The sequence below is a fragment of the Rhinolophus sinicus genome, linkage group LG06, assembly GCF_036562045.2.
Source record: "Rhinolophus sinicus isolate RSC01 linkage group LG06, ASM3656204v1, whole genome shotgun sequence".
In the NCBI taxonomy this organism is placed as follows: domain Eukaryota; kingdom Metazoa; phylum Chordata; class Mammalia; order Chiroptera; family Rhinolophidae; genus Rhinolophus; species Rhinolophus sinicus.
Genome location: NC_133756.1, coordinates 98,112,202 through 98,139,126, shown reverse-complemented (window position 1 = coordinate 98,139,126; position 26,925 = coordinate 98,112,202). Strand labels below are relative to the sequence as shown.

Genomic DNA, 26,925 nt, shown 5'->3' with positions numbered 1-26,925 from the left:
AAAATAGTCAGTCAGTCAATGTTTGTTGAATACAAAAAAATAAAAACTTGATATTAAGCATTTTCTCAGTTTACCCACCTATTGCATTATTTCAGAGGTTTTAATAAAATTAAATAATGCATAAAATTCTATTAAAACCTGTTATTATAAAATATTTTATTTTTTTGTGTTTTTATTTTTTACACAAAATTGGATGATCACTTTAGCACAGTTTGGAACTGAATGAAAGGTGACTGCCTTAGAAGACATCTGAGATAGTTTATTATTGGGAGACACTTACTTAATTTCTGGGGGTGTATCACAGCTGGATAGTAATACCATGTTGATTATTCACCTCCATTTTTACTCTGTTACCTCTCACTTTTTGTAGTTTGTCAAATGTAAAATACCTCCAAAGTTATCACATATAAGAAGACAGGGTTAGCCATCCAAGTCACACAGGCCTCACTTTGTTCATTTAAAGGTAGTCCACCAAAACCAACCTTTTGGGCATGGTTCTATGGTAGGGCTGCAGAGATTTTTTTCATTCACTTAGATGCTCCATCTTTGATAGATGTTTTATCTTTATAATATATTTACAGAGCATTATTGGTGATAGGAAAGTTACTCGCTTCTCTGAAATGCTTTATAGTGCAGCGCTATAGGTTGATTGGTTGGTTAGTTGGTTGGTTGGTTGGTTGGTTCCTTGGTTGGTTGGTTGGTTGAATTTATTTATTTATTGGGAAAATAAAACTTACTGATAAAGGCAATTTTATTGTAGGCCATGCTGGGAAATATCAGATCATTAACCTGTGTTCTGTGAGGGGATAAAACTATCATAGCTTCCACAGATTCTTATCAGAACTAGCTGGATGTTTCAGGTTATTGGTTTGGGAAAAGTCAGGGATGAAAAACAGAAAACACTCCTTACCGCTTAGTAGATTTTTATTTCCTAGATTAAAAACTCCAGAAATTAAAAAGTGCTTACATGTCTAGAACTCATTTTTTCCCTTTTGGAAGTTTTCTTTTTCTTGAAAATTATTTTTTTCAATATAGATAGATAGATAGATAGATAGATAGATAGATAGATAGATAGATAAATGATAGGTAAATGATAGATAGATAGATAGATAGATAGATAGATAGATAGATAGATAGATAGATAGATAGATAGATAGATAGATAGATAGATAGATAGATAGAGATAGATAGATATATAAACTCAAACTGGATTTCTGTAATACTCTGTTCTCTTTCTTTGGTTGTTTTTAATCCAACCAAAGGATTAATTTAATCTGGAATGAAGTCCCTGTGTCTTTGGAAATGTGACCATTGGTAGGCCCCAATAGGTTTTTGCAATTGTTGTTCTTAACTTTGACCATGAAGTCTATTGCATTTATTTTAGTGATTTTTATTAAACTAAATTCTCACCTAAGTCATTTTTAATAGTGAATTACTTAGACTTAATTCATCTTTCTAATATGTGTAACAAACTTCTAAGTATCTATATGGAAAATGGTACTCTGAATATCTTGACTTTCAGTTCAGAATTTCCATTGTATTTATTCATTATCACTCTAAATTTCTATTAATTATCCGGCATTTGTACATTGAAGAATAATCAGCAGTTGCCTCTAGAGCTCCTTTATCATCCCAATCTGACAAAGATTTATTTTTAAAACACAGCAGAAGTTTTAATGAATTATATATGTACTAAGCAGTTTAGAATGAATAAGTAAATAAATGCATACTGTCAAGCCCATTTTTTAAAGTATAAAATCGTAACTTTCTACTTATATCAAATGTTCAAGTCAAGTTACTGAAATGAGTATCTAAATAATTTTCAGAGCCTAATACATATCTTTCCTCAATATTGCAATTTTGCCCATATTCAGTAGTGCTTTCATTTTTTTACTTAAGAGGCTTCTATTTAAATCTTGATTTTTTTTTAAATACCTGTTTTCCTCTTGTTTACCTGTACTCCTCTCCCTTTCATTATTCATATTGATTTGTGGGCCTGTTCAAATGAATTGAATTAGGAAGGATAACTAAGTATGTGAGTTTTATTTAGGGGGTTTGTTTTTGACAGAAGAAAAAGAAATTCCGATTAAGAGCTACGTAGGCTAAAATATATAAATAGAATTTTATATCATGAGAACTTTTGCCCTTTCTCTCCCATATGTAGTATTTCAATTGACAACAACATTGTGAGTCAGGCAAGTTGTATATAAATGGAGAAACTGGGCCCCAGGAAGGAAGAGTGGTGAAGGGTCTCACTACTGAGGTTCAGGACAACACAAGGCATACTTACCACACAGCCACCATTATCATTTAAGTTTCTTTGAGCTTCAAACTTCATTGTGTTATACAACAGAAAGAGTTCATCCACCTAGTGCTAGCATAGCCAAACACCGAGAATTGTCCTGGACAAACATTGGCTATTTTATTGATGAATGGCACCATCCATGAGAACAGGAAGCTAATGCTCAAAAGCCCGAACTTCTCGATGTTGTGTAGTTTACAGATTATACAGGGCAAAATTACAAAGCACCGTGGGTTAGGTGTTCAGGGTGGTTCTGGGAACTGATTGGTCGGAGGTGAGTTAAGGGTAATGAATCATTTCTTCAGGTCTTGCGGACAGTTCTGAGGTCTACGCTGGCATCTCTCTTTCTGCTTTCATGAGACAGTAAGCCAGGGAGTCATTCCACCTTAGGGCTCAGCAGCTGAAACATAACTTAGGTCAAGATGTTATCTTTAGCCTGCCAAAGGGCCAGACCGTGTAACCATTGGTCAGGTCGGGGCTACTGTGTTCTGCTGCCTGGGGGTTGCTGATTATCCAGGAAGAAGGTTAGGTCTCCGAGGGGTATGAAGAGAGAGAGAGGATTTCTAGAGCTGGGATTTAAAAGTAAATTTAATCAAAGTCATAAGGACTCTTGGTTTCAATTGCCATGAATAATATTCCAAATCTGGTTTGACGTTTCAAAGCAAAAATATAAAGAACTAAAACAAACTGTAATTCTTCACTGTGGTATTTTGAAAATCAAAGACATAAAGAGATTGTGTTTCTTCTCTGCAGTCTCACATCTTGAGCTGGATAACAACCTATTTTTGTCTTACTTCCTTGATCACTATTAAACATTAAAATCATATGTTCTAACAAAAAAAAATCATATGTTCTGTAACATCAAATCACCAAATTGTTAAAAAAAATCCTCCCATAAAAGTTACTGAGAATGAGTTGAAAAACATCTTAAAATATCCTGCTACGCTTGCTTCTTCAGATGTTCTGTGGGTGTGTTTTCCCATTAATTAAAACTCACTCTCTGGCTGCTATAATTGTTTCATTTTATAGTGTTTGAACCACTTTTTATCAACTTCCCTTTTGAAGATTCTCTCAAAATGAATATCAGGTGCTATGTTATATTGTTTCTACTGCTGAAAATGAGGCAAAGAATGTAGAATGCAGAGGCTGCAACTGTTCTTCTGAAAAAGATATTCAGTTTCCACATTTAAGACGTTTAAAATAATATCTTTTCCTACTAGGTACATTACTTACAGCACTGTTAGTTTCACCTGAGTTTTTCACCACCAAAATTCAGTTTTCAAGTCAGATAGCAGATTCTGTCCTTTTCCTCACTGGCATTGCTTCCAGTGCTTCCATTATACCTTTCCCATCCCTCCACCAAAGCAAGTATCAAATTCTACTATAAATACTGCTGATTCTTTCCCATCTAGTCTTCACATTTCCAGAATTTAGGAACATGTTTATTTTCTGAACTCAACACAGTACCTGGTACATATTAAAGATTAAATAAATATTTGTAGAGTTGCTAAAGGAATAAGTGAAGGTAAGAGTATATGAACTAAAAACTAGCCACTTACAGTAGTCCACTTAGAAACAAAGGTTGACTATCATATCAAAATAGCTTTTTCATTTTTTGCTAACCGAGGAGAGTTTCTGACTTCTATTATACAGAATGTCAGTGATCAATAGCTTTATTCATTTTGTTTCACATGAAATTTAAATGTTTTTGATATTGTGTCAAAAATAGTTTTCTCCAGAAATAATAATCATAATTTTTAATAAAAGGAAAATATACATATACAATGGTTTCTAGTTGTGTTGAAATAATGCTGATATGTTTTATTAGTTTCCTATCATTTTAAAAGAATGCCCTGCTTATGTATCTATGTATCCAGGGGATATAATTTAACCTACTGAGTGATGACATACATAATATAATATGACTTTTAACACTAGAATTTTTATGTTGTAAAAATATTATATAAAAGAAGATTATTCTTTTTAGTTTTTGAAAGCTTTGGTAAATAAAAGACTATTCTTATTCTCTAATACCACATAAAGTTCAGGATTTTTATAAGCAAACAGGGTTCAGTTTTACATTTTGAAATACTACTGATATGTAAGGATTGTGCTTTAGACTGACTCCTATATTCTCAAAGTGATTTTCAAAGAGTTGGGTTTTTGAGAGGCCATTATTTTCAAGACATATTTAAAATTCTACCTTTATTCTGCAATTCCTCTTTCTACATCTGTTTTGTATTAAATTCTAAAGGGTGCCTAAGTGTTATGATGTATTTAGCTTTAGCTTTTCAAAACCCTCTAGTTTCTTTCATGGACTATTTTTATCATATTATAATATAAAAGTGACTTTAGGAGTCTAGAATTAATAACGCGGTAGGTAGCCTCTCAAAGTTGTTCTCTCTCTTAGAAAAAAGGAGGAAGAGGGAATTTTAGAAATAACTATTGGTCTATTATTGTTCACTTTCTTTCTTCATCTGATAGCTCTCTTTTATAAGTGAAGTAGAAAAGATCAATTTAGAGAATTTGGAAAGCACGACACCATTTTCTTTAATGAATAATCGATGGCTCTAGAGAATGTTCATCAGTGTACAACAGATTAATTCTGAATATGTCACAATTTCACAAAGATTTATTGAGTATCTATATACTAGGCACTTGTCCAGGAACCGAGGATTCTGTAATAATCAATAACAAACATTCTATGGGGGCGTGTCTGAATGAATATAACTGAGGTGCTGCTTTTGAGGAGCGTAGTCCTCCTGAGGAACAGACTTATAAATCGACAGGTGGCAAAAGCAATGGAAGCAGTACGTTTAGGGAACTCAGTCCAAGTTACACATCATCCAACCTGTGGAAGCAGAGCAGATTTACTAAGCCAAGTACTACCTGAGCCTATTCTTAAAGGAGAATAAAGAGAATTGCAAGCAAAACAGGAAGAGGAAGAAGGGGAAAATACATTCTAGGTAGAAACTGAACATGAGGAAAATATGAAAGATACTGAAGTTTTGGTCTACAAATCCCAATAACACATGGTGATTTATAGTGAATGCAAACATCATCTATTACTATAGTAATTCTGTTTTAAAGAAAGCTTCTCATATCACCTATTAAAGTTAAGTAAATGACCATGATTATGCTTTGTTCCAATTATAGCAAGTTTCATATTCCTAACAAAAGTAAAGCTGCCAGCTTTTTCGAAATTAAATCCAGGGATAAATTGCATGTTGCTTAGCCTAAGTACGTGTGTTTTACATAAATTTACACGTTGCTTGAAGCTTTCTGTGGGGTATATAAAAGAGAGATTAACTGTTACAATGTTAAGATTCAATGTTCAGGGTCATTAAGATAATTCCCTGAGAAGCACTATGTGATTTTTTTCAGGAGGCTGCTTATTCTAGAAGGCATTCTAAGAATGCAGTGCAGTTAAGGAAAACAGGAGCACTTTAAAATAAGAATTTCTGCTTTCTTCCACATTTATTCTTTTATTATATTATATATTTCTGAGGACAGGAACCATACCTATCTTGCTAAGCATTGCCAGCAACTGACATCATGCCTAGCAGATTATTTGTTAAATAAAGTATTTGTTAAATTAATTATTATATACACAAATAAGATTTTATACTCTATGTGTAGTTACTTTCTGATTTCCTTGCTTGTGTGCTAAACTACCACACCAAAAATAAATAAATAAATAAATAAACAATAAATAAATAAATAAATAAATAAATAAATAAATAAAATAGTGATATACCAAATCAGGAACATTTGTAGTACATCACTTTACAAAATTTAATGGTCACCTGTAATGTGTATAGCACAGTATCAGGGCAGGGAATAGATAGTTGAGTAAAGCATTATCTCTCCCTTCTGGAACTCTTAATCTAGAGAGACTTTCAAAAAACTGTTTAATGTGGTAAGTATTACTGTATTGCGATATCATCCTGTTAAGAGAAAAAAACTCTGGAGGAGAAATTTGAATTATTAACCAAGTATATCATTGGCCGAAAGACTTGTTCTTAGAATTAATGTTCAATTGAATTCAACTAAATTCATTAGTAAAGGTTATCAATCAACTAGTATGAGGTAAGGTAATAATCTAACTGATAGCTGTTTAACTACCCTAAAATCAAACTCTCTCATTGTACACCTTACACCTCTGTAAAACCAAAATAATAAACTATTTTGAAGCAAAATTAGTTGACATAATTTGGAATGTATTAATTGTGAAGATACAATATTGTACTAAACAAGTATTTCAGATCAAAAAGCCTAATTGAAATTATAAAATACTACAGTCTATCCTGTTTAACATCTTATAGCCCCACACATAATATCACATATTGACAAAATTTGTTTTAAAGTACTTATAAACTATAGTGATAGTAGTTCCTAAAAGCATTTCTGAAACCTGCACTCTTAATTGTCATTATCCATCACTTTAAGTAGTAAGGAATGCTAATAGACCTTTGGCTTCCCTGAAGTAGGGACCTGTGACATGCTTTGCTCACTGTACCCATCGTATCAGTAGTGATTCTGGACAGGCTACTGCAATGTCTCTGGTGTTTAAAATAACTTTATTTAGTATTAGAGACACAAGCATTTCAGTAAGAATGTTTCAATTTGCCTTTTTTTAATTAAAATTTATTGGGGTGACAGGTGTTAGTAAAGTTACATAGGTGTACAATTCTGTAATACATCATCTATATATCACATTGTTGTGTTCACCACCCAGACTCAGCTTTTAACAATAATCAGACAGAATAAGTTAAGGATCTTTTTTTTTACTTAACTAACTTTGAACATATTAAAAGTAGAAAGAAGAGAATGAAAATCCTTTGGAATGACACTACCTTAAAGTAATCACCATTGTTTTGTAATCATGTTTTCATGCATCCCTTTAAGCATACATAGACACAGAGGTAAAATAAGTGGTATTATATGATTTATCATATTAGTAGGATGACTTTCTCCTACTTTTATCCTCCTATAATCAATAGCATTGAACACACCTAGTTAAGCTTGTTAATATCCTGATGGATACCTTTCTGTATTTTTCTCTGTTCTGCTGTAATCCTAAGTGGATTTTAAGTACAGGGATATTTTTGTCATTTAAAAAAATTTTTAAACATATTTTACATACATTTTCTGCATCACATTACTCTCATTCAATAATCTTGAAAATTCTTTCATGTCACCTGATATACATCTCTAATTCATTTTTTTTCAGTGGGTACATAATAGTCCATGTCTGACTATACCTCTATTTAGCCATTTCCCTATTTATAAATATTAACTTTGTTTTCTGCTTTGAGAAATTTATGAACAATGCTACAGAAAACATTTCTGAACATCTGTATCCATGTGTATTAACAATTTTCTTTGGGATAGATTCTATGGAATAGATTCCCAGGAATGGATTGCAGGGTAAAAGAATAAAAAATGATTTGTAATGTAAACAGATGCTGCCAGATTTTTTACAAGGAAATGTTATAATATCAAAGTACACTATTGGGTGGCATCATTGTATAGTAAAAAATTAATAGATTGAGTGGGGAGGAAGTATCGAGAGTTTTTGGTGTAGGCCCAGGCTTTGTCCCTATTCAGCTGTATGACATTGAATGAATTATTTCACCTGAGTTCTCATCTTCAAAGTGAAGAGGTTAAAGTAGAAAGTAGATGACTCCTAATGTTCCTATCTAATTATAAAGTTTTATGATTTTTTCAGTTATATTCAAAGACTGAAACCCAAGAAATTCTCTAAATATGGCATCCAGTCACAGTGAAATCATTTTAATATTTTTTAGTGAACACCGACCATTTTTTCAGGAGCTCCAAAATCACATTTCTCTGTGTTAAATATTGCATACCTGCTTGATTCATGCAAGATATTTCAGAGTCTCATGATGTCCTTAGAATTGAAAAAAATCTTAATGCAGAAGGAGTTCCAAACAGGAAAAATAATCTCGAACAGAATTCTTCTCTATGACTAAGAATATATTTGTATATATAATATCTTGATAAATGATAAAAGATTTCTCTAAAAGTAAATAAAGATTTCCTCTTTAAAAGCAACAATAATCTTATAGGATGGAATAATGTCCTTTTTTTTCTGGGTAAGAGATCAGCATCTCTTATTTTGTATATCCAACAAAAACACACACAAAATTTCACATATCATGAAAAATTCAAGCCCTACCAATATGACTTCTTAGTACAAAATACATGTCCTAAGATATGATCATTGGTGTCACTGTCAATCCAAAGATGTAGAGCTTGGAAGAGTCTTGTAAATATTTTTGAAGTATCAGAGCTGTATTATATAATTACAGAAGAGTGAGGCGAGGGAGTAGACTATGGCATCATTAATGATTTTTGATCTCTGTCTAAGTAAATTCTGATTTTTATACATTAAATAATTGGTGGATTCTCTTTTATAAAGCTGCAAAACCTTGTTATTAAAAATGAGTTTTTTGTGACAAAGTGTCTTGATTTGCTTTCAAAATGTCAGCTGAATTTGACTGAGAGTCCTTGATCTTGAACTTTTCATAGTTGGCTTTGATTGACACATTTATTCAATTTGACCTTTGTTTTAACTAAACTATTCTTCCTCTGTTTGAATCTTCATTGGAAGATTGCTGTTGTCGCCTGCAATCTAAACAGTAGTTTGAATAGTCTTTTCTGATATTGCTGTGTTTGAATTCCCTGAATTCTTGGTATTTTTGAGGTTGAAGAGAATCTTCATGACTGTACAAAACAATGCTTAAATGGTTGCTGTTACCCAAATTTCATTCTTTTGCAGTAAGGTAATTTTTCATTCAGAAACTTATTCCTAAGCATTAGTAACTATCAAATTAGGATTGGCAAAAGAATACTGAGTGTTTGGTCCTGAAACACATAGTTAAAATAATACAGCTACTTGTTGAAGATTGTACTTGTTAAAATGTTTACTAATATTGCAAATAAAATGTAAATACATAAAAAATTTTGAATTTTGAGAAGAAAAACTTGAGATAGCAAGATATTGAAGTGGCATACTTATATTTAGAAATTCTGATATAAAATTAATTATTCCATTTAAACTATTTTGTTTTTGCAAAAAAGATTAGGTATAAAAGTGTCTCCACTGTTCTCGCTTTTCTTTTTCTTTTAAAATGTCCGTTACCACACTTATTCCATAACAAATCATGCTCTTTCATATATGTGAAGAGGCTTCTATGTGCCAGACACTGTGCTAAGCACTGGGTATACCAGAGTTAAATAACAAAACTTCAACTGGGTAAAATTGAAAGATTTTTATTGGCTTATTGAATGATTGGAGAATTGGGCAGTATCCCATCCAGCCAGTAGAAAGGAGCTCCGAGGAGCTGTACTAAATGGAAGGCTTTTATAGGCAAAGGGGGCAAAAGGTGGATTGTTTCAGTCTTAGGTAACCTGCCTATGGAGGTGGGCTATCAGGTGAACTACCTCACTGGTGCTGAACAGGAAGATTACATTCCTGGGAAAGGCTGGATCTGCAGCTGGGTTAGGTATTAAGTCTAAGTTTGGTGATGTGGGCTTAACATAGTGATTCCATTTGGGGCCTATTGTCTTTTTAACAGTAGTAAATTGAATATCATCTTTTTTTTTATAAGAATGAAGTGCAAACAAATATGGTTGATACTCACAAGATCAAAATATAGTTAAAATTGCCTTTAAATGATACTTACCTAGTAGATTCAAAGGCACCTTTTCCTTCTTTCAGTTCTTTTATAGCTCAAGAAGATGAAATGAGAAATAGTTTATTTTTCAACCCAGGAAGCTCTGGAAGTAGTTCAGAAAGTAGTTGTCTAAGTTCTTACTGAAAACGAAGGTCTTTTTTTTTTTAAGCTCAGATCACTCCTTTCATATACTATCACAAATAACTAAGTCAGTAGTCAACACTTCATTCTCCCTATAAATCTCCTGAATCAGATCCATAAGTTCCTTAAGAACCCTTCTTATCTTCCACATTACCACAGACAAGGATTTTACTTTTTCTTTTTTTTTTTTTGCCACTTCATAATTCAGGTACCCCTTTCTCCAGCCTTCAATTATAGTCTCCTCAATGTTATTTCAGCCTCCATTAATAGTTTTTAGGTTCTTCCCATCTTGTTGAGAGGGTATGATTGCTAAAGGAAAATACCCTTAATATTCTGGTGTAAACAGAGGGCCTTACACTTTGTTGTAAGTGGCTACACACTTGGGATCTTTATCCTGGGGACATACTTTATTTGGAATCACCCTGGATTTGATGTTTGCTGAGGCTATTTCTTACTTTGCTAGTCCTTGACCACTTGGTGAGACTGGAGATGAGAAGTAGTTTTGTTTTTAAATCTAGAGTCACGGCTCCTTTAGATTCCTTTTATATTGTGTTTGAGAAACAAGCATTTCTCTCTTTTCAGCTCATCTCTCTGTATTTATACCTCATTATCCACAGGTAAAAGAAACCAACTGATACTTTCAGTTTTCTTCCTGAAAATCTCCTTAGGCAAATTCAAAGTTGTTCACTGTGGTTCATGCGTTCTTTGCATCATTTCGGATGGTACTGTTGCCAAACTTTCCAATACTGTAGTGTTTCCCCGAAAATAAGACCGAACCAGACCATAAGCTCTAATGTGTCTTTTGGAGCAAAAATTTTAATGTAAGACCTGGTATTGTATTATATTATAGTACATGATATTATATTATATTATACCTGGTCTTATATTATATAAGACCTGGATTTATATTATATTAAAATGAGACTGGGTCTTATATTAAGTTTTGCTCCAAAAGATGTGTTAGAGCTGATGGTCCAGCTAGGTCTTATTTTGGGGGAAACACGGTATGTAAAGGCTCACCTTTTCTCCAGTCTCCAATAACAATTTCCTCACTGTTCCCGAAGCCCTTATCAAAGGTCTTGAGATCCGTCCAGCTTTCACTGATCCTGTCCTCATGGCCTTTCTAGCCTCTGTACCATAACCCCAAACCAAATGTCACATGTTTGGTTATAATTACCGCAGCACCTCAGTTCCAGGTACCAAATTATTTTATAGTTATTCACTACAGTATAACAAGCCACTCCAAAACTTAGTGGTGTAAAACGACAGCCATTTTGTTCTTCTCACAGTTTTGTGGGTCATGAAATCAGGCAGGTAACAGAGAGGATGGCTTGAAATTCAAGGATGGCTTGAATCTGTTTCACAATGGCTGAGCCATCAGCTGGTGAAAGATAATAAGATTATTCCATTTCTGTCCCTCGAAGGAAAAACATTTATCGTCTGTCATGATTGTTAACCTCATTCTGCCTATCATTGTTGCCTCGTTGAGCCAACCTATGGACTAGGTGTTATTTAGATGATAAAATATTATTGAAGAGATTCCATGAGAACATTGCTCTATAATACAAATGCTAGAAGGGATTTTTTCATAATATTGTGATGTGAGTTTAAAACCACTCTTGCCTAGAATTCTCTTAAAGAAACCTGGTCTGTCATTGTGGTTGTAAAACGGCCAACTTCTAAGTGCGGGTGAGAGTCCCTCTATGGCCCTTCCAGCTCTAGGACTGCAGACTTTAGAGGAATTTCCCATCTCCATTCTTGAAAGTGTGAGATGTTTCCTTGTTCGTTGCCAACACATTGAGCATACAGTAAACAGACTGAAACTGCCAAAGGTGTGTCAATGAGCTTTATGTTTGCATTGGAGGTTTGGAGGTTCAAGAAAAAAATAAAAAATAAAAAGACTATTTGAACAAAATGACACTTAAATGTTCTGATGTCTAGACAGGCCCACATCAAATATAAAACAAAGAATAAAATAAAGTTTATCCTGTTTTTTAACACAAGCCTTAAGAATATGTAATGTATTATATTTCTGTTTTTTTCATCTCAACATGCAGTCTTTGAGAAAAAGACTGCAAGTCAATAAAGAGTAAAAGACAAGGTACAGGCATTAAGGTAGGAAAGGATAGACATCTTACAATTTTCAATTTGCAAAGAGATGTATGCCAACTTCTCGATATTTCTTCCAAAGAGCACCATTGCCTAGAATGTGCATACAAGTTCCAGGAGATCACAGGCAGTATCGTGTGGACCGAGGGTTCAGCAGGACCGGCGTCATGGGTGTGCAACCTGTGTCACCCCACACTGAGAAGGGCCTTTTGCTTGGTATAATGCTTGGCTGTCACCATTTTAAAATTCTTAATTTTTGGACAAAGAGCTCACCTTTTCATTTTACACTGGGACCCACAAATTACATCGCCAGTCCTTGTGGTTAACTAAGCCTTTCTGAAAGAGAGAGGACTTACACAGCGCCTTAACATGTAAGACATTGTTTGGAGACTTTGACAAGTCACTGGGGAACCACTTGAGAAAAGGTGCAGAAAGTACACTGTCCACTAGAGTGAGAGAAAAAATAGGTGGAGTCCAGCCTCAAATGCTGATTAAGAAGTTGGACCATCTTGTAGGGGGAGATAGCCAGTGATGATTTTTGCAATTGCGTTTAAAAAAAAAAAAAAATCAGTTTTAAAAAAGGACTAACCTAACAATGACATATCAGATGGTAAGGATGAGAGACAGAGAGGGGTTAACACAAAGGATAAAAAGAGCTGTTTTGAAAGCTACTATTACAATCCTAAATTTAACAGTCAATGCTCACAGAATGATGGCTAAGACTCTATGAGGCACGCGGAAAGCAAGAATATCTGTCCCCGTACCTGCCTGACTACTGTACTGTCAGACCACATATCCTTCTCTCCTTCACATCTCTTTCAACCTAGGTGCAGATAGCTGGAAAGCTACTCCACACTCTCTTCCTGTGTTTTTTCCATTAAAGCTGCGTTAGCCTAGATACTCCTTAGGTTTAGAGTCTATACCTATATAACCAAAGCTGAGTATGGCACATAAAAATAAATACATTTTGGATTAGTTATAATTACACAAACAATAAAAGGAGGATGAGTCAAATGTTCTCAAACTTTGGTAACGGGTAGGATGGAGCTAAGAGTAAATTCAAGAAAGCATAGGTTGATAAATTGTGTGACTTTATCTATTTCATGCCTCTTTTAACTTAGAAGCTCTAGATCAATGTATATCGATATATTAATCATATATGAATATAGAAATAACACTACATACTTAGAAACTGTTTTAGTCCATTGAGGCTACCGTACTATAATACCATAGAGTGGGTGGCTTATTCACAGCAGAAATTTATTTCTCACAGTTCTGGAGGCTGGGAAGTCCAAGATCAAGGCACTGACAGATTCAGTGTCTGGTGAGAGTCCTCTTCCTGTCTGCTTGATAGATGGCCATCTTCTCACTGTGTCCTCATATGGCAAAAGGGAAAGAGCTTTCTGAGATCTCTTTTACAAAGGCACTAATTCCACTCATGAGGGCTTCACCCACCCTCATTCTCTCATTACCTACGAACACGCTCCTTCCAAATATTGTATCATCACATTGGGGATTAGGTTTCAATATATGAATTTGGGGGACACAAACCTTCAGTCTGTAGCAGAACCCTTTGCCTTAGTCATTTTTGTTAATTTTAGATAAAGAAATTCCCGTTTACCTCTCCATGAGGGAAAAGAGGGTCAATGCACATGTGATCAGATAAGAGATATCTTTCAAGAATCAGGTCACAAACCTGCCACTTAAGTCTGGCATCAACTGACACATTAATTACCACACACCCTAGTCCTCTGTCTACTTGGCAAAAGAGGACACTAATGTAATCCACATGGTTTGTTGTCATTCATTCAGTGTTCTTCGTATATCCAATTTTGTCATCTAGGAAATAAGTACAATTTACCATTTGTATTTTTAAATTTATTATATTGAAATTTAATTGTAATTGGTCCTGTATATCCTTGCTCTGAGCTGCTTTATAATGCCTATGTTCATTTTAACCAAGATAGTGGACTGATCTAATGAATGATTTCTATTCCTAACTTTGTGCTTATAATACTAATGATTCAATTTGGCTATAACAGCCATCCTGAGTTCATCAATGAGTCATCAATTCTTTTTTCCTCTTTAATCTATGTCACCAAGTAGCAGTTTCTGCATTTTTCTTAGTACTTAAAAATGCATTATTAGAATATGTATTGGAAAGTAAATACCAAGGTCCCAGTAATGGGATGTTAGAGCCATTTTTACCCCAGTTTTAGTCTCCTTTGCATTGCTGGAACCATCTAATATTTCACCAAAATAGACATAACAGTTTTTGTCAAATAGTATTTTGCCTAGTATTTTTCTTCACTGGCAGCAATTAATATTTCTATTTCAGATAACATGTCCAATTGTTTAAGCACCCAAATTAATATCAGCTGCTTTGTTTAAAAATATATTAAAACCCATGTCATCACGAATGTAAATCCCATTATATATAAAGGTTTAAGAAAAACAGTTGTAAAAAGAATACGAATGTATATGTATATTATTTCCTTATGGTAGAGTACTTTAAACAAGTGATCCTCTGGAAAAAAGAAATACTGTTGCCAGGAAAATCTTTTAACTATCCATGATTTTATGTCAATAACATGAATCATATCTAATAATCCATGTTTCATAGCCAATACCCATTTTTTGATATGAGAAAAGATTTTTTAAATTGCATCTCATATAATTTATATGCTACATTACTTTGCTTGATAGAGAGGAATGATTTATACATCTGTTTATTGGGGGCTGGGGGTACTGGAAGTACCCCTTGAGAAAGTTAAAAAAAAACAAAACAAAAAAAGTAAATTAGGGCATGGAAACTGCCATACCTGGCAGGCTTCTGACTTAGTCATTGAATCTGAGTCCACTATTTTCAAGAACTTCAGGTTAAGTTATTTTGTCATTTAGATGATGCAATCCCAAAACATTCTCAGAGTGCTTACTATGTTATATGCATCAAATTCTACTAAATCTTGGTAAAAAAAAAAAAAAGTGCTTTAAGAGTCCTTTACACTTTTGAAGCATTTTCCAGTAGTTCATGTATGTACATTGTTTCACTTGATTTTCCTCAATACTCATAAGAGAAGCAGTTTAACTGTCATTATCCCTCCAAAAGGACTTCCCATAGTTGCAGTGCTTGGAAGATGTTGAACAAAGGCTAGAATTCAGGTCTTCTTATTCTGAGCGCAGTGCTTTTCTACAAGAAAGAAAAGGCAATGTATGTATCTATAATAAAGCTAGGTATTTAGAAAACTTACTACAGCTATTGAAAATGTTGATATCTAGTTTGTTGACTAAGTGAATACCAATTAAAGAAATATTCCTCTTGGCTAAGAGTGCAATTACAGGCCCTTTCACAGATAACATTTATCAAACATTTACTATGTATGAAATACATTGCTATGGGCTTTACTTGCATTATCTCACCTTGAAGCTGTGAGACAAGCTCTGAGCAATGTAGTAATTTTTCCAACTTCAAAATTTAATAAGTGTTAGAGCAGAGGTTCACACAATTCTGTGTCATTCCCAAAACCTGTATATATTCCTTAAGTACTCTTTTGTACTGTCTTCCTCCATAGCCTTTTGTCATTTCCTTTCCTAATTTCTTGGAGAAAAGAAAAAGAGGGAAAGGAGGAGGTATTGTAAGGCACAGAGAAGGAAGGAAGGAAGCCGTTCATGCATCCATTAGCTCACCCAGGAACCACCAGCTGCCCTGGTACCTAGCTCGGCTCTGGGAATGCCCATAGTGGACTTCCACATGGACTTGGGGGAGACTTCTGAGAATGTCAAGTGTTAGTTCTGGGACATGAGTAAAGTGCTATTAAAGCCTCACTAAACAAAGACAGAACTATTGATGCCTAGGGAGTGTCCAAAAAGACTTCACCTAAAGCTAGCTTTCCAGGCAAAGGAGAAAGCGCATCTGCAAGGGAACAACGTGCAGAGTTACGGGACGTATTCCCATGTATGGGGAAATGTGAGGTTCGAGTTGCAGAAGCACAGGATTCAGTTGGCAGTGGACTCATGCTCTGAGGAGACTTCTGTGTTTAAATAAGAAGATTGGACTTCATCCTCAGGGCAACAAGAGCCAGCAGCCACTTTGCACAGCACAGTTAAAGGAGCTTTCCATTTTTAGAAAGTCATAACCAGCAGTATTATGCTGGATGAGCAGAACACTTAGTCAAAGTGAGAGCCAATAAAGAGCTGGACTTGTGAAAGGATGACATTCCCTGTATTGTTTCACTCATAAATAAAAGTTACATAATCTGGCAACTGCTCTAATGAGACTATGTGACCAAGAAATGTAAATGACTTAACCATGTTGCTGGTCTCACAAAAAGTGAACATGCAGTCTCTTTCTTAAAGAGCCTCACATATTCATTCATTCCACAAATATTTCTTGAGCCCTCACTATGCAGCATGTACTGTGCTAGACACACTATGCTTAGAGCATTGTGTTAAGCGCTGGTTGTGGGGAAGTTCATTTGAAGCACCATGTAACACAGTATGTTCATAAAGCCAAAGAAAGCAGCAAAGAAAAGACAGTCTAGTATAAAGCAGGTGTCAAAGAAAACAAGAAAAGTGAGAGTAACTCCTAAGAGAGAAAAAGTGCAAGTGAGCTTTAAGCTTAAGAAAGCAAGTATCTGCTATAACTAACCATTTCATTAAAAGTGCACAAAATTGCAAGGGTTCTCTCTCAGGAACGACATACTGTGGGCTGAGATTAAGTATAATGGGCTCCCACATGAATTCTTCTCATTACTTCTCTTGAAAGATCAGTAAATCTACTGAAAGGGTAATTTAGGTTTAGTGTTCACAATCCATTCATTTTACTTTTAATCTTCCCTGTTTAAAATTATAAAAATATAATGCAGACATAATCCAAAAGAGAAGGGATGGGCCCAAAATGAGATGATTTCAACTCCTCAAATAGTCTTGGCATTAATAGATAGGCCATGAGCTATAGACTTTTTCTTCCAGATAGATGGTGAAGGAGCCTCAGCCAGATCACAGGACACTGCACGCTGTTAACGGTAGGAACCAAGTAAAGGACGACACAGGACAGATCATCTATACCTTACGCTCCTGAACTCCTTGGACCTTTACGTGATTTTTAATGAAGTCTCCTCTTAACCCCATTAAGATTTTCCTTTCACTATAATTCAACAGAAAGGACAAAGGTTTGGGGATTTCTGTCCAAGAGAAAAACAAAATATTTGGGAAGAAAAGGTTCTGGAAAATAAGACAGTTGATTATTTAATCACAAGAATGTGATTTCACAAAACGATTTTTCTAAAATGTGAGCCTGACAAATGACTTAATAATCATTACCTTTTCTGCTGTTAAACTGCCACCAGTTTGTGATATTGAAAAACCACGCAAGTACAAAAAACAACGGAACAAACAAAAAACACCAAGCAGTCTTTCAGAAGCGTATTTCTGGAAATAATAAAGTCCTCGCTCATTTCTGGGACCTCTCCTTGCTTTTTCCATTAGACACAAGCCCCCTCCTGGGCCCATACTGTGCACCTTGATTTCTGATTAATTTAACTGAGTACCCTAGTAGGAGAGTTTCTTTAAAATCCAGGGGAAAAAGGAGATTTTCACACCTAAGATGGGCACATATGTATGAAGTGATAAATATGTTGAAGTTGATTTATACATTATTAAATTATGTTGATTTGAAACTGAATTATGGCTTATAATGTTTACAGTTTACTTTTGTTTCCCTATGTTAAATTAAAAGGTGTTAAAGTGTGAATTTCCTTTTCAGGTTTGAGTCTAGTAGAGATGAGAAAATGAAATTTAAGAGTAGCAATTTATCCTAAAGAAATTAGCAGTGTATGGCATTCACTGAACAAATATCACATTCCTTGAAATATTTGTTATGACATTTTAATGCATTCTCACCATGAAGCATTCCCTTGTAAATGACTGAACCGGATCATGTCTTAACAATTATTTCATGAGAGAAAATGTCAATACCCTTAGAATTTTTTATCATAAGACTAACAGGATGGGACGGGGGGAAGGACCAGAAATGAAATACCAGAAGAAAATGATCTAAAACATAGTATACAGTTAAATAATTCATTTAGATGCTAAAGAATGAATGTGAAGGGGAAAAAAGAGTTCAAAGGATTTCTAGAAATTCCTCTCATTTTCATTGGTCTATTTCAAAATAAAAGCAAACAACTCAAATAATCATCAGGATACAGCCTCCTAAGGACAAATGCATCTTTTTTTTTTTTTTTAAGTTGATTCACCCATTCCAACAAAAATTAAAAGATCTTTAACTGGGATGTTTCTTTATAACTTGCATTAAACATTCTTTCATATGCTCAACTACTATTGGAGAGAAGTGTTGAGTTCTTTGAATATGTCATTTCAAGTGCATGCATGTACTCTCATTCCAGTCAACAGTTTTTGATGGCAACATGGAAACTGAAAAGTGTATTGGAGATTTGCTATCATTTTCTGAAAAAAATACCTCATGAGTTGTTATAAATACCAGATCTTACATAGTCATGAAAAAGGAAATCTCTCTTTCCTGATAGAGTAAATGAAAGATAAGACTAAGTAATGAAAGCTTTGTACCAGTCATTCTAGAGGGTAGATAGAGTCATCACTGATCCCATGAATTGGTACATCTAAAAGACATCTCTCTGGTACTTGCGGATCTCCTTAACTGCCACTTGTTCTTCAACTATGTTCAATCATCTTGCTCCCAACAAGAATCAGGTGTTTTGAGCCCCTTTTGTGTTTTGTAACTACAAAGATTTAGGCCGACCCTACTCCCTGATCATGGTACTTATGGGAGAAATAAATCTTTGTTAAGTAAAGACACATGGTTTGAGGACCAGCAGTCTTTCACATGAGCACTGTCTCATTACGTTGCTGTGGTGTTCCTACAAGAGGAACCATTCAATAAAGCTACACAAGATAATCTTTTTTCTGCTATTTTCTCATAATTAATTTTCAAAAGTGGCTATTCCTTTCAATACTATTTTCTTGACACAAAAATAGGTCTGTCTCTGAATAGCAACGCAATTTTTTTTTCTCACTGTTTATTTTTCCTATACTTCTAAAGATATGAATTTGTGTGCATATTTAAATATTGTAGCTGCTAAATAATTATATGCAATATCAAATGTTCAAACACTTTATTAGCAATTGTTAAAAACATAACTTCCATGTGTTCCTTAAAGTAGGGCATGTTTGATTTCTGAATTGTTGTCATATAAATTAATTGTAAGGCCAAAAACGGGCCCTTTGACTGAATATGCAAAGTTCCCCTTAAACCACCTTGAACTAGGCAGATTTGCAACATTTTAAACTGGCACTTCATCCCTCTTTCAGCAAGCATCCTCTGCAGATTTAATGATCAGGAACATCCTTCTGATGCATGCTGGGAGATATGGCTGCAGGGTACAGACCACAGCAGACAGTGTGTCAGATGAGGCAGAACTTCTTGTTAGGGGTGAGTATGCTAATAGTGCAGTCTGAAGACGTGATCACCATAAATTATCATACAAAGGAATTTCAATGCATGGACTTTGAGCACATCAGTACAGTGCCTTTTACTTTCGATTTTACAATATATGTCATTTTTGCTTAACCTTTTGCCTTTGAAAATATTACATGGAAAACTGCTCCTTAGTAACAGACAAAACCTACAGCTCCAACTTCAGGGTCCAAAACACCTTTAGTAGTAAGTGGTCACTAAGTGTTTAACCAACTTATTGCCAAACAGAAATTTTAAGCAGTTGAGCCACAAAGACCCTTTGGACTACAGAGATAAACTTTATTGGTGTGTATATGTGTTTTTCAAGTACAAAACTAGTAGAACCCCCAGGTGTGTTTTTTAACTCCACTAATTTCTAAATTCTGCTTCCCAAAACAGGAAAACAGCATGCCTAATATGGCGGCGTTTCCAACTGTTAAGAGACAGGGATTTTTTTTTAAGTCTGAAAATGTCAACACACAGTCTTTCTGTGCAGAAATGACAGTTAAGTGGTTTCTAACTATGAACCAGGCTGAAAATTCTACAACACTATAAAGCTGTATGTCTTATTTGAATTAAGTAAATGACTACAGCACCAATTTATTTTAGTACATTATTCCTCAGTATGAGAAATGCAGCTCCAAGCATGCATTTTCTCTCTCTCTCTCTCTCTCTCTCTCTCTCTCTCTCTCTCTCTCTCTCTCTCTCTCTCTCTCTCTCTCTGTGTGTGTGTGTGTGTGTATGTGTCACTCTCTCTTGTCCCTCTTCCTTTCTTCCTTCTTTCCTTCCTTCCTTCCTTATTTCCTTCCTTCCTTCCTCTTTCTCTTCTTTCTCTTTTCTTTTAGCTTTTTATTGAGATACAAAATACCTACAGAAATGTTCACAAATTATAAGTGTATAGTTGTACAACTCAAAGAAACATTACAATGTGAACACACCATGAAACTGCCACTCAAGACAAGAACTAGAACATCACCAGAATCCCACCTCGTGCCTCTCCCTTTTTTATTTTAAGCAATTACATTTTTAGTGGTATGAGTATTGCATGCTAAGCCCCCTTGCACGATCTCTGCAAATAAAAATTTCACAATCCATAGAAAAATTTATATTTTAGATTACTTGTTTTTATTCACTTGGAATATTTTCCAATTATAACTTTTAAGAATTTATTAATATTATTTAAAAACTTCAGCAGGAAATATAAGGCATATAGTAAGCTTCGTCATCTCTTTGTTTTAGTTGTATGTATCATCAAAGGTTTATTGATTTTGGGTAGTGTACTCATCTTACTGGTCCAAGTAAAATGTTGTTTTGAAACTAATGTCTATCTGGTTGAGTGGCAGCTTGTTCATTTTTTTGTGTTTTTGTTTCTGTTCAGAAGATTGTTTGAACTTTTTTCCAAATTTGTATCAAGAATATGTATCTGTTATTACCTATTATAAAACACCAACGTTTTAAGGGCTCATCCTTTCATGATATTCCATTTAGCTTAAACTTTTCCTTTATGCCTTTTGAAGTTACAAGGCTTATGGAATTGCAAACCCCACACTGCAGTCAAATATATAAAAAAAACCACTTTTTTCTCATGCTACAGTCTGTTTTAGATCATGTGTATTTATTGTGTACCACTTGCCTAGTAATTTAGAATGATGCTCCTAAAATTGGAGCTTTCCAAATGAATAACACAATTTAGAGGCTGATAATGAGAAACTAGGTAATTTTACAGTGCTGTGAGGGGCAAATTTAAGTGGCCAACTAACATTCTACTTCGTAAGTAAAATTAAACTCAACAGGGTTTAGAACATAATTCAGGTTCAGCTTTTTCATGTTCTGCTCTTTTAGCCTTTGGCTTTATGCCTAGGAGATGATAAAACGCATACATTTTGGAATTATACTCAAGAGCAATTTCAAACAGGTTGTTGTTGTCTGAATATTCATGTAACATTTAGCTCAAGCTTTCATTTGAAGTGAATTTGATCAAATCGCCAATTTTTATTATATATTTGCATTGCTTTTCTAAAAATAGTAAAAATAGCTTGCCTCTTCTGCTTGGTTGGACTAATACAGATTTAAAAACTGAACTAAGAGCTCTGGTTCTTCTTTTTATTTTCACTGTTCTTTTTTAAGTTAACAGCTCCTGGTAATTGAAGGAACTTGGATACTTGAATATTGCTGTTTTTAATGTTGGCTTGTAAAATAAAACTCCAAGTAGTTTTATCTCGCCATTCTTCTTTCTTTCACTCCTCCATTCATTGGTTTGTAAAGTTGGGGTGTTCTAATGATACAAGACACAAGACCAAAGCTCAGCATTCTAGATGGAGTTTTTCTAACAATGGCTACAATTGAAGCAGCAGAATTCCTAAAACATTCTAATTCAAGTCTGTGTCACACAAAAATGGGAACGGTAAAGACAATTCCACCATCCTCTTCTTGTAGAATAGCATCATTGGGATGTCTCAGCACTTCACTTTCCTCAATGTTAAGTGTGAGGAACATTCTTGGGTGGCATGGAATATGTTTTCATAGCCCTGGAATTCTATTTCAGTGGAGACTTAGGGAGCTAAAAATCTACATTCTCCTAGACTAACAAAGTTTCTTTTTTTAATCATCTCCTTTCCCATTACAGTCTGTGACATTATTTTGTGCATCTCACCAAATCCTGTAATTCTTCACCTGGCCACCCCCAAGCACACTAGATTGGAGCTCAGGTGTGTGGCCCCTCACCATTGCCTATTTAGAATCTGAGTGTTCCTGACTAGTAATGCTCCCTGCTTCTCCTTCCATTCACCACTTTAAAACTATCTTTCCCCAAAATGCTTGTTTCCATTGTTGCTTTACTTTGCTTATAAATGTCAGTACTATTATTCCCTACCTCTATGCCACTGTTATTTTCACCCTCCAAAACTTGAATTTTCCCATAAATAATCACTTGAAGCATAAAATTGATTGCTCTCACATATTTAATATTCAGTGAACCAGCACTGTAACAGCACCATGCATAATTTGGAGAACCATAATGAATATGTTAAAAGAAATCATTATCCTGGAATATAAAAGGAAATTAAAGCCACACCTAGACATCTGTGCACAATTTAAGTCACTTATTCAAGTGTGATATAGGGAAAGTAAGGCAAGACTATGCTATAGGGAATCTCTTTAAAGATGGATAGACCTGTATTATGTTATCCAGGGTAAAAGAGATAGACCATTAAAAGATAACCTCACTGAGGGGGATGTAAAATTTGTAAAGAACTGATACTCCCAAACAATATGGTAAGTGATCAAACACAGTATAAATGACTCCAGAGAAAGGAATGTTCACTAATTGTATTTTATTTTTTTTAAATTAATGTTAGAAATACATTTCCCAAAGTGAATGTAAGGTTAGGAATCTATCATGGTTTAAAGAATAAATGTGTTTAGCTAAGCTGAGGTACCTGGGAACCAGAGCATGAGCTCTGTCGATTCTGCCCAGAGGCTGAGGAAACTAAACATTTTACTGCTTACAAGTTTTGTTGTTTGTTGTTTTCTGTTTTTGTTTTTTTACTTTGCTTCTTAATGCAAAACAGTGGGTCAAGGAACTGTTGCAATAGTTGAAGAATCAATAATCTCTTGGTGTTTTCTTAATGCGCAACCTATATGCCATCTTTTTCCCCAAAGTTGGACAATTCTCATTTCCTGAATTACAATTTACAAGATGAATCTGTTGTGTATTAAATTGAACTTGAGAAGAAACAATCCATCTCAGGGTGTAACTTTGTTGGAGATATCTAACTGCTTTTAACCATTCATCCCTCCTCCCACCCATTATTTCATATTCAACCTGGAGTTCAACCTTTCAATCTTACTTGCTTTAAGCTTTCCATCAATTCAATGCCATTTATTCTTTCCAAGATTTTTTCCTTGAATGTTTTACCTTTAATCTCTCCCAATCCACCTAGTCACTTTTCACTGCAAAACTAAAACTATTAAAGTATTTTGTCAGTTAAAGAAGTCAACAGGTGTTTGTTGATAATTTGCTATTCATTTATTTACTCACCCATTCATTAGGCACCTACTCTGTACCAAGCACTGAGCTCAACACTTGTAATAAAAAAATGAACACACCAAGGTCTCAGACCTCTATGTGGCTCTACATCCACTAGTGTAAGAGTCATCTTTGAAAGAGGTGTGAGAAGTACCAAAAAAGAAAGCTCCTGGATAACTTGCAGTCTTGCAGGGGAAATAATAGAATACTAGGGGGAAAAAAAAGGCATAGCTGCAGGACCACCTACATAATTAGTGAGGCCTGCTGCAAAATGAAAACGCAGAGCCCCCTGTTCAAAATTTTATAAGAATTTCAAGAAAGTAACAGCAGAGCATTAGTCCAAGTATAGGGACTTTCTAAGATAGGGACCCTCTGCCAGCTCTGCATAGCTATTAAATTATGTATTAATGTACAGGACCGAAAGGTCTTTAGTAAAGGGAAGGGATCAATTACAACATAGTTGACTCAATCTCAGTTTTCTCATATGTAAAATTAGCATATTAGACCCTCCTCAGAGGTTTTACCAGCTTTTTACAGAAAAGATCTTTTTTATTATTCCACCCCAGGAGCTTTAATTTACGTTTTCAAATATTTTGTTTGTTGTATTGAAGTAAACATTAATTCACATTTCTATTTTAATTCTCACCAAAACCTCTTATCATCATGAGGTAGCTGGTGTTACCAACTAGATAATTCCAGCCAACTGTAAGGAGACTACATTTTACGTAGTTGTGAAGTATTATCTGTTTTGTTTTGTTTTGTATTGTTTTGTTTTGTTTTGTTTTGTTCTCAAATAGCGGAAAATAACCTACGGATACCAATTACTACCTAATGGAAACCAGTTTAGATTCTTTGATTAAATTCTCTCTATTCTATTCCAGCTGTAATTTTCAATGACTCTCCCTAGCAAGAGAGGAAAGTTTTAGAATTTTCTGCCTTTTGCCCTTGCAGGATGCAAGTGCTATCACTTTCCCAAACAAATATAAAGGGAAACTCAAGCTCAGTGAACACCTTGAACATATTTCTAATATGTGTTAACTTGAGAATTCAAGCAGTATTACTGTGCTCCATCTTTGTATCTCTCACAGCACTGCCCTTGTGAACCATGTAGATTTAAAATTGACATAAATGTCTATCTTCAGCATCTGGTCCCTTTGGAAAATTTCCAAGCGGTAAAATGCACGAGTATTTTACACAAGTATCTTTTGAACGATAGAGTTTGTCTAATTTTTCTTTCCCATCATTGATCTGATATGAAATGACCTTATACTTGGAGATTGCATGTACCATCATATGGTGGAGTCTCTAGTGAAAATGAAAAGGAGCCACTAGTCAAAAAAAGTAGAGCTGGGTCTGCCAATATGCTGCTATTTAAGGATCGATGACTCTTTAACAACTGACTAAAAAGTAACATTTTTTGGTCAATCGTGTACCACGTTTACTTTGGCTCATTGAAACAACACTTGACTGAAGTGACCTGACTGGCAAAAGGATTGGCTGGATTGATGGATGGATGGGTGGATGGATGGATGGATGGATGGATAGATAGATCTGCAAATAAAAAAACAAACAAGTGAATTGCCATTGTATGCAGACAATCAATTGGTGGAAGCTAAATTTCTTATATTTTATTCACTCAACAAATTTTGAGTGCCTGCTAGAAGCCATATTCTCTTTTCGGCACTAATAATTCAGTCAGTTGACAGATTTTTTTGGGTTTCTTGATGGGAGCATTTTGTTATTTTGAAATGAGCATTCTGACTTTACTTTTAAATTTTGGGAAAAATTCCAATCCACTGGTTTTGTATCACACATATTTTTGAGTCACAAATTGTAAGGTGATCACATTTCACTGTGTACTTTGTCCCACAGACTTAACCTATTTTTAATGCATCCATCCTAATATAAAAAAATGACATTTACTATTCACCTTTATATAAACTTGTTGAGATAAGTTCTTGGTATGTGGGGTTATGTTTTCAACGCTGATTTCATTCGTTGTTTAGTGACTGCCCGCTATAGGCCAGGACAGCTCTAGCGTGCAAGAAAAGAAGGAGTAAGATGGGTTTGGGCATAAGTGCCTTGTAATGCCGTGCAAAACAGCTTAACTTTTACACTAAACATTATGAATATCCATCAAAGGACCAAAGCAAGAAAGGGACATGGTTAGATGCACTTTAAGAAAGTTATTCTGGAAACTGCGGAGGGTGTTTCAGAGGAGAGTGACACCAGTGGCTTGCTAGTAGACCAAATGGGACTCCATAGCTTACTCCTGACAAGAAATGAAAAGGGTTTGAAAAAGGTAATGATAATAGAGATGGAAATGAGTGTGCATATTTTAAAAAAATAAGAAGGAAGGAGACTCTACAGAACTTGGTGGCTCACTGGGTATGAAAAATAAGAAAGAGAAGGCAAAGATGAATGCCACTCTTGATAGTTAATGGAATGTTCCATGGGAAGGAGACTGTAAATTCTGGTCAGACCAAGATAGTTCCAGGTTACACTTGGAAGGCCAAATAATCAACAATGAGACCCCTTTACTCTCAGAATTGTCCTGGTTTACATGATGAATTATATGGCCACCCTAGTGAACAATGATCATGCTTTTCATGTAATCTGGACGATAAGGAGAGAAATGGATTGGGGTAAAGGAACAGCATTTAAGATAAGGCTCTCCAGAGAGAAATATCTAGTAAGCAAATAGATTTGTGGCTATGGAGCTCAGGAGAGAAACAGTGCAAATGAGATGTAGATTTAAGCACGATCAGATGGAACTGAAATTACAGAGATAACAAGTGAAGAATGAAAAGGGGAAAAAGGCTCAGGATGGAACCTCCAGAAACACTAATGTTGAAGCAGAGGGGGAATCGACAAAGGCGATCAGGAAGTAGCTGCCAGAGACAGAGAGCTGCTATGAGGGAAGCCAAGGAAATCAAGTCATAGGGACAAAGAAAAAGGAATTTCTGGAAGGAGAAAGTAGGCAACAGTGTCAAATGCAAGTAAAATAAAAACCAATGTATGAGGTTGGACAATGAAGTTTGCAAACTCATCCTAGAAAAAGTGCAACATGTCTCATTGCTGAATATCACTACAGTCACCTTCGAGGTACTCCCCTTGGGAGCTATGCACCAACACCCACACTTAGTCC

At 34.9% G+C, this 26,925-nt stretch overlaps 1 protein-coding gene across 2 annotated transcripts in view; it reads left to right on the top strand.

Moving 5' to 3' along the window:
• CNTN5 (contactin 5) overlaps positions 1–26,925 on the top strand; it is a 1,268,958-nt gene that overhangs the window by 1,140,531 nt on the left and 101,502 nt on the right. For both annotated transcript variants that reach the window (XM_019741696.2, XM_074335568.1), the window contains one exon: positions 19,606–19,726. In XM_019741696.2, coding sequence (XP_019597255.2) covers positions 19,606–19,726 — 121 coding nt within the window. The remainder of the gene's footprint in view (positions 1–19,605; positions 19,727–26,925) is intronic.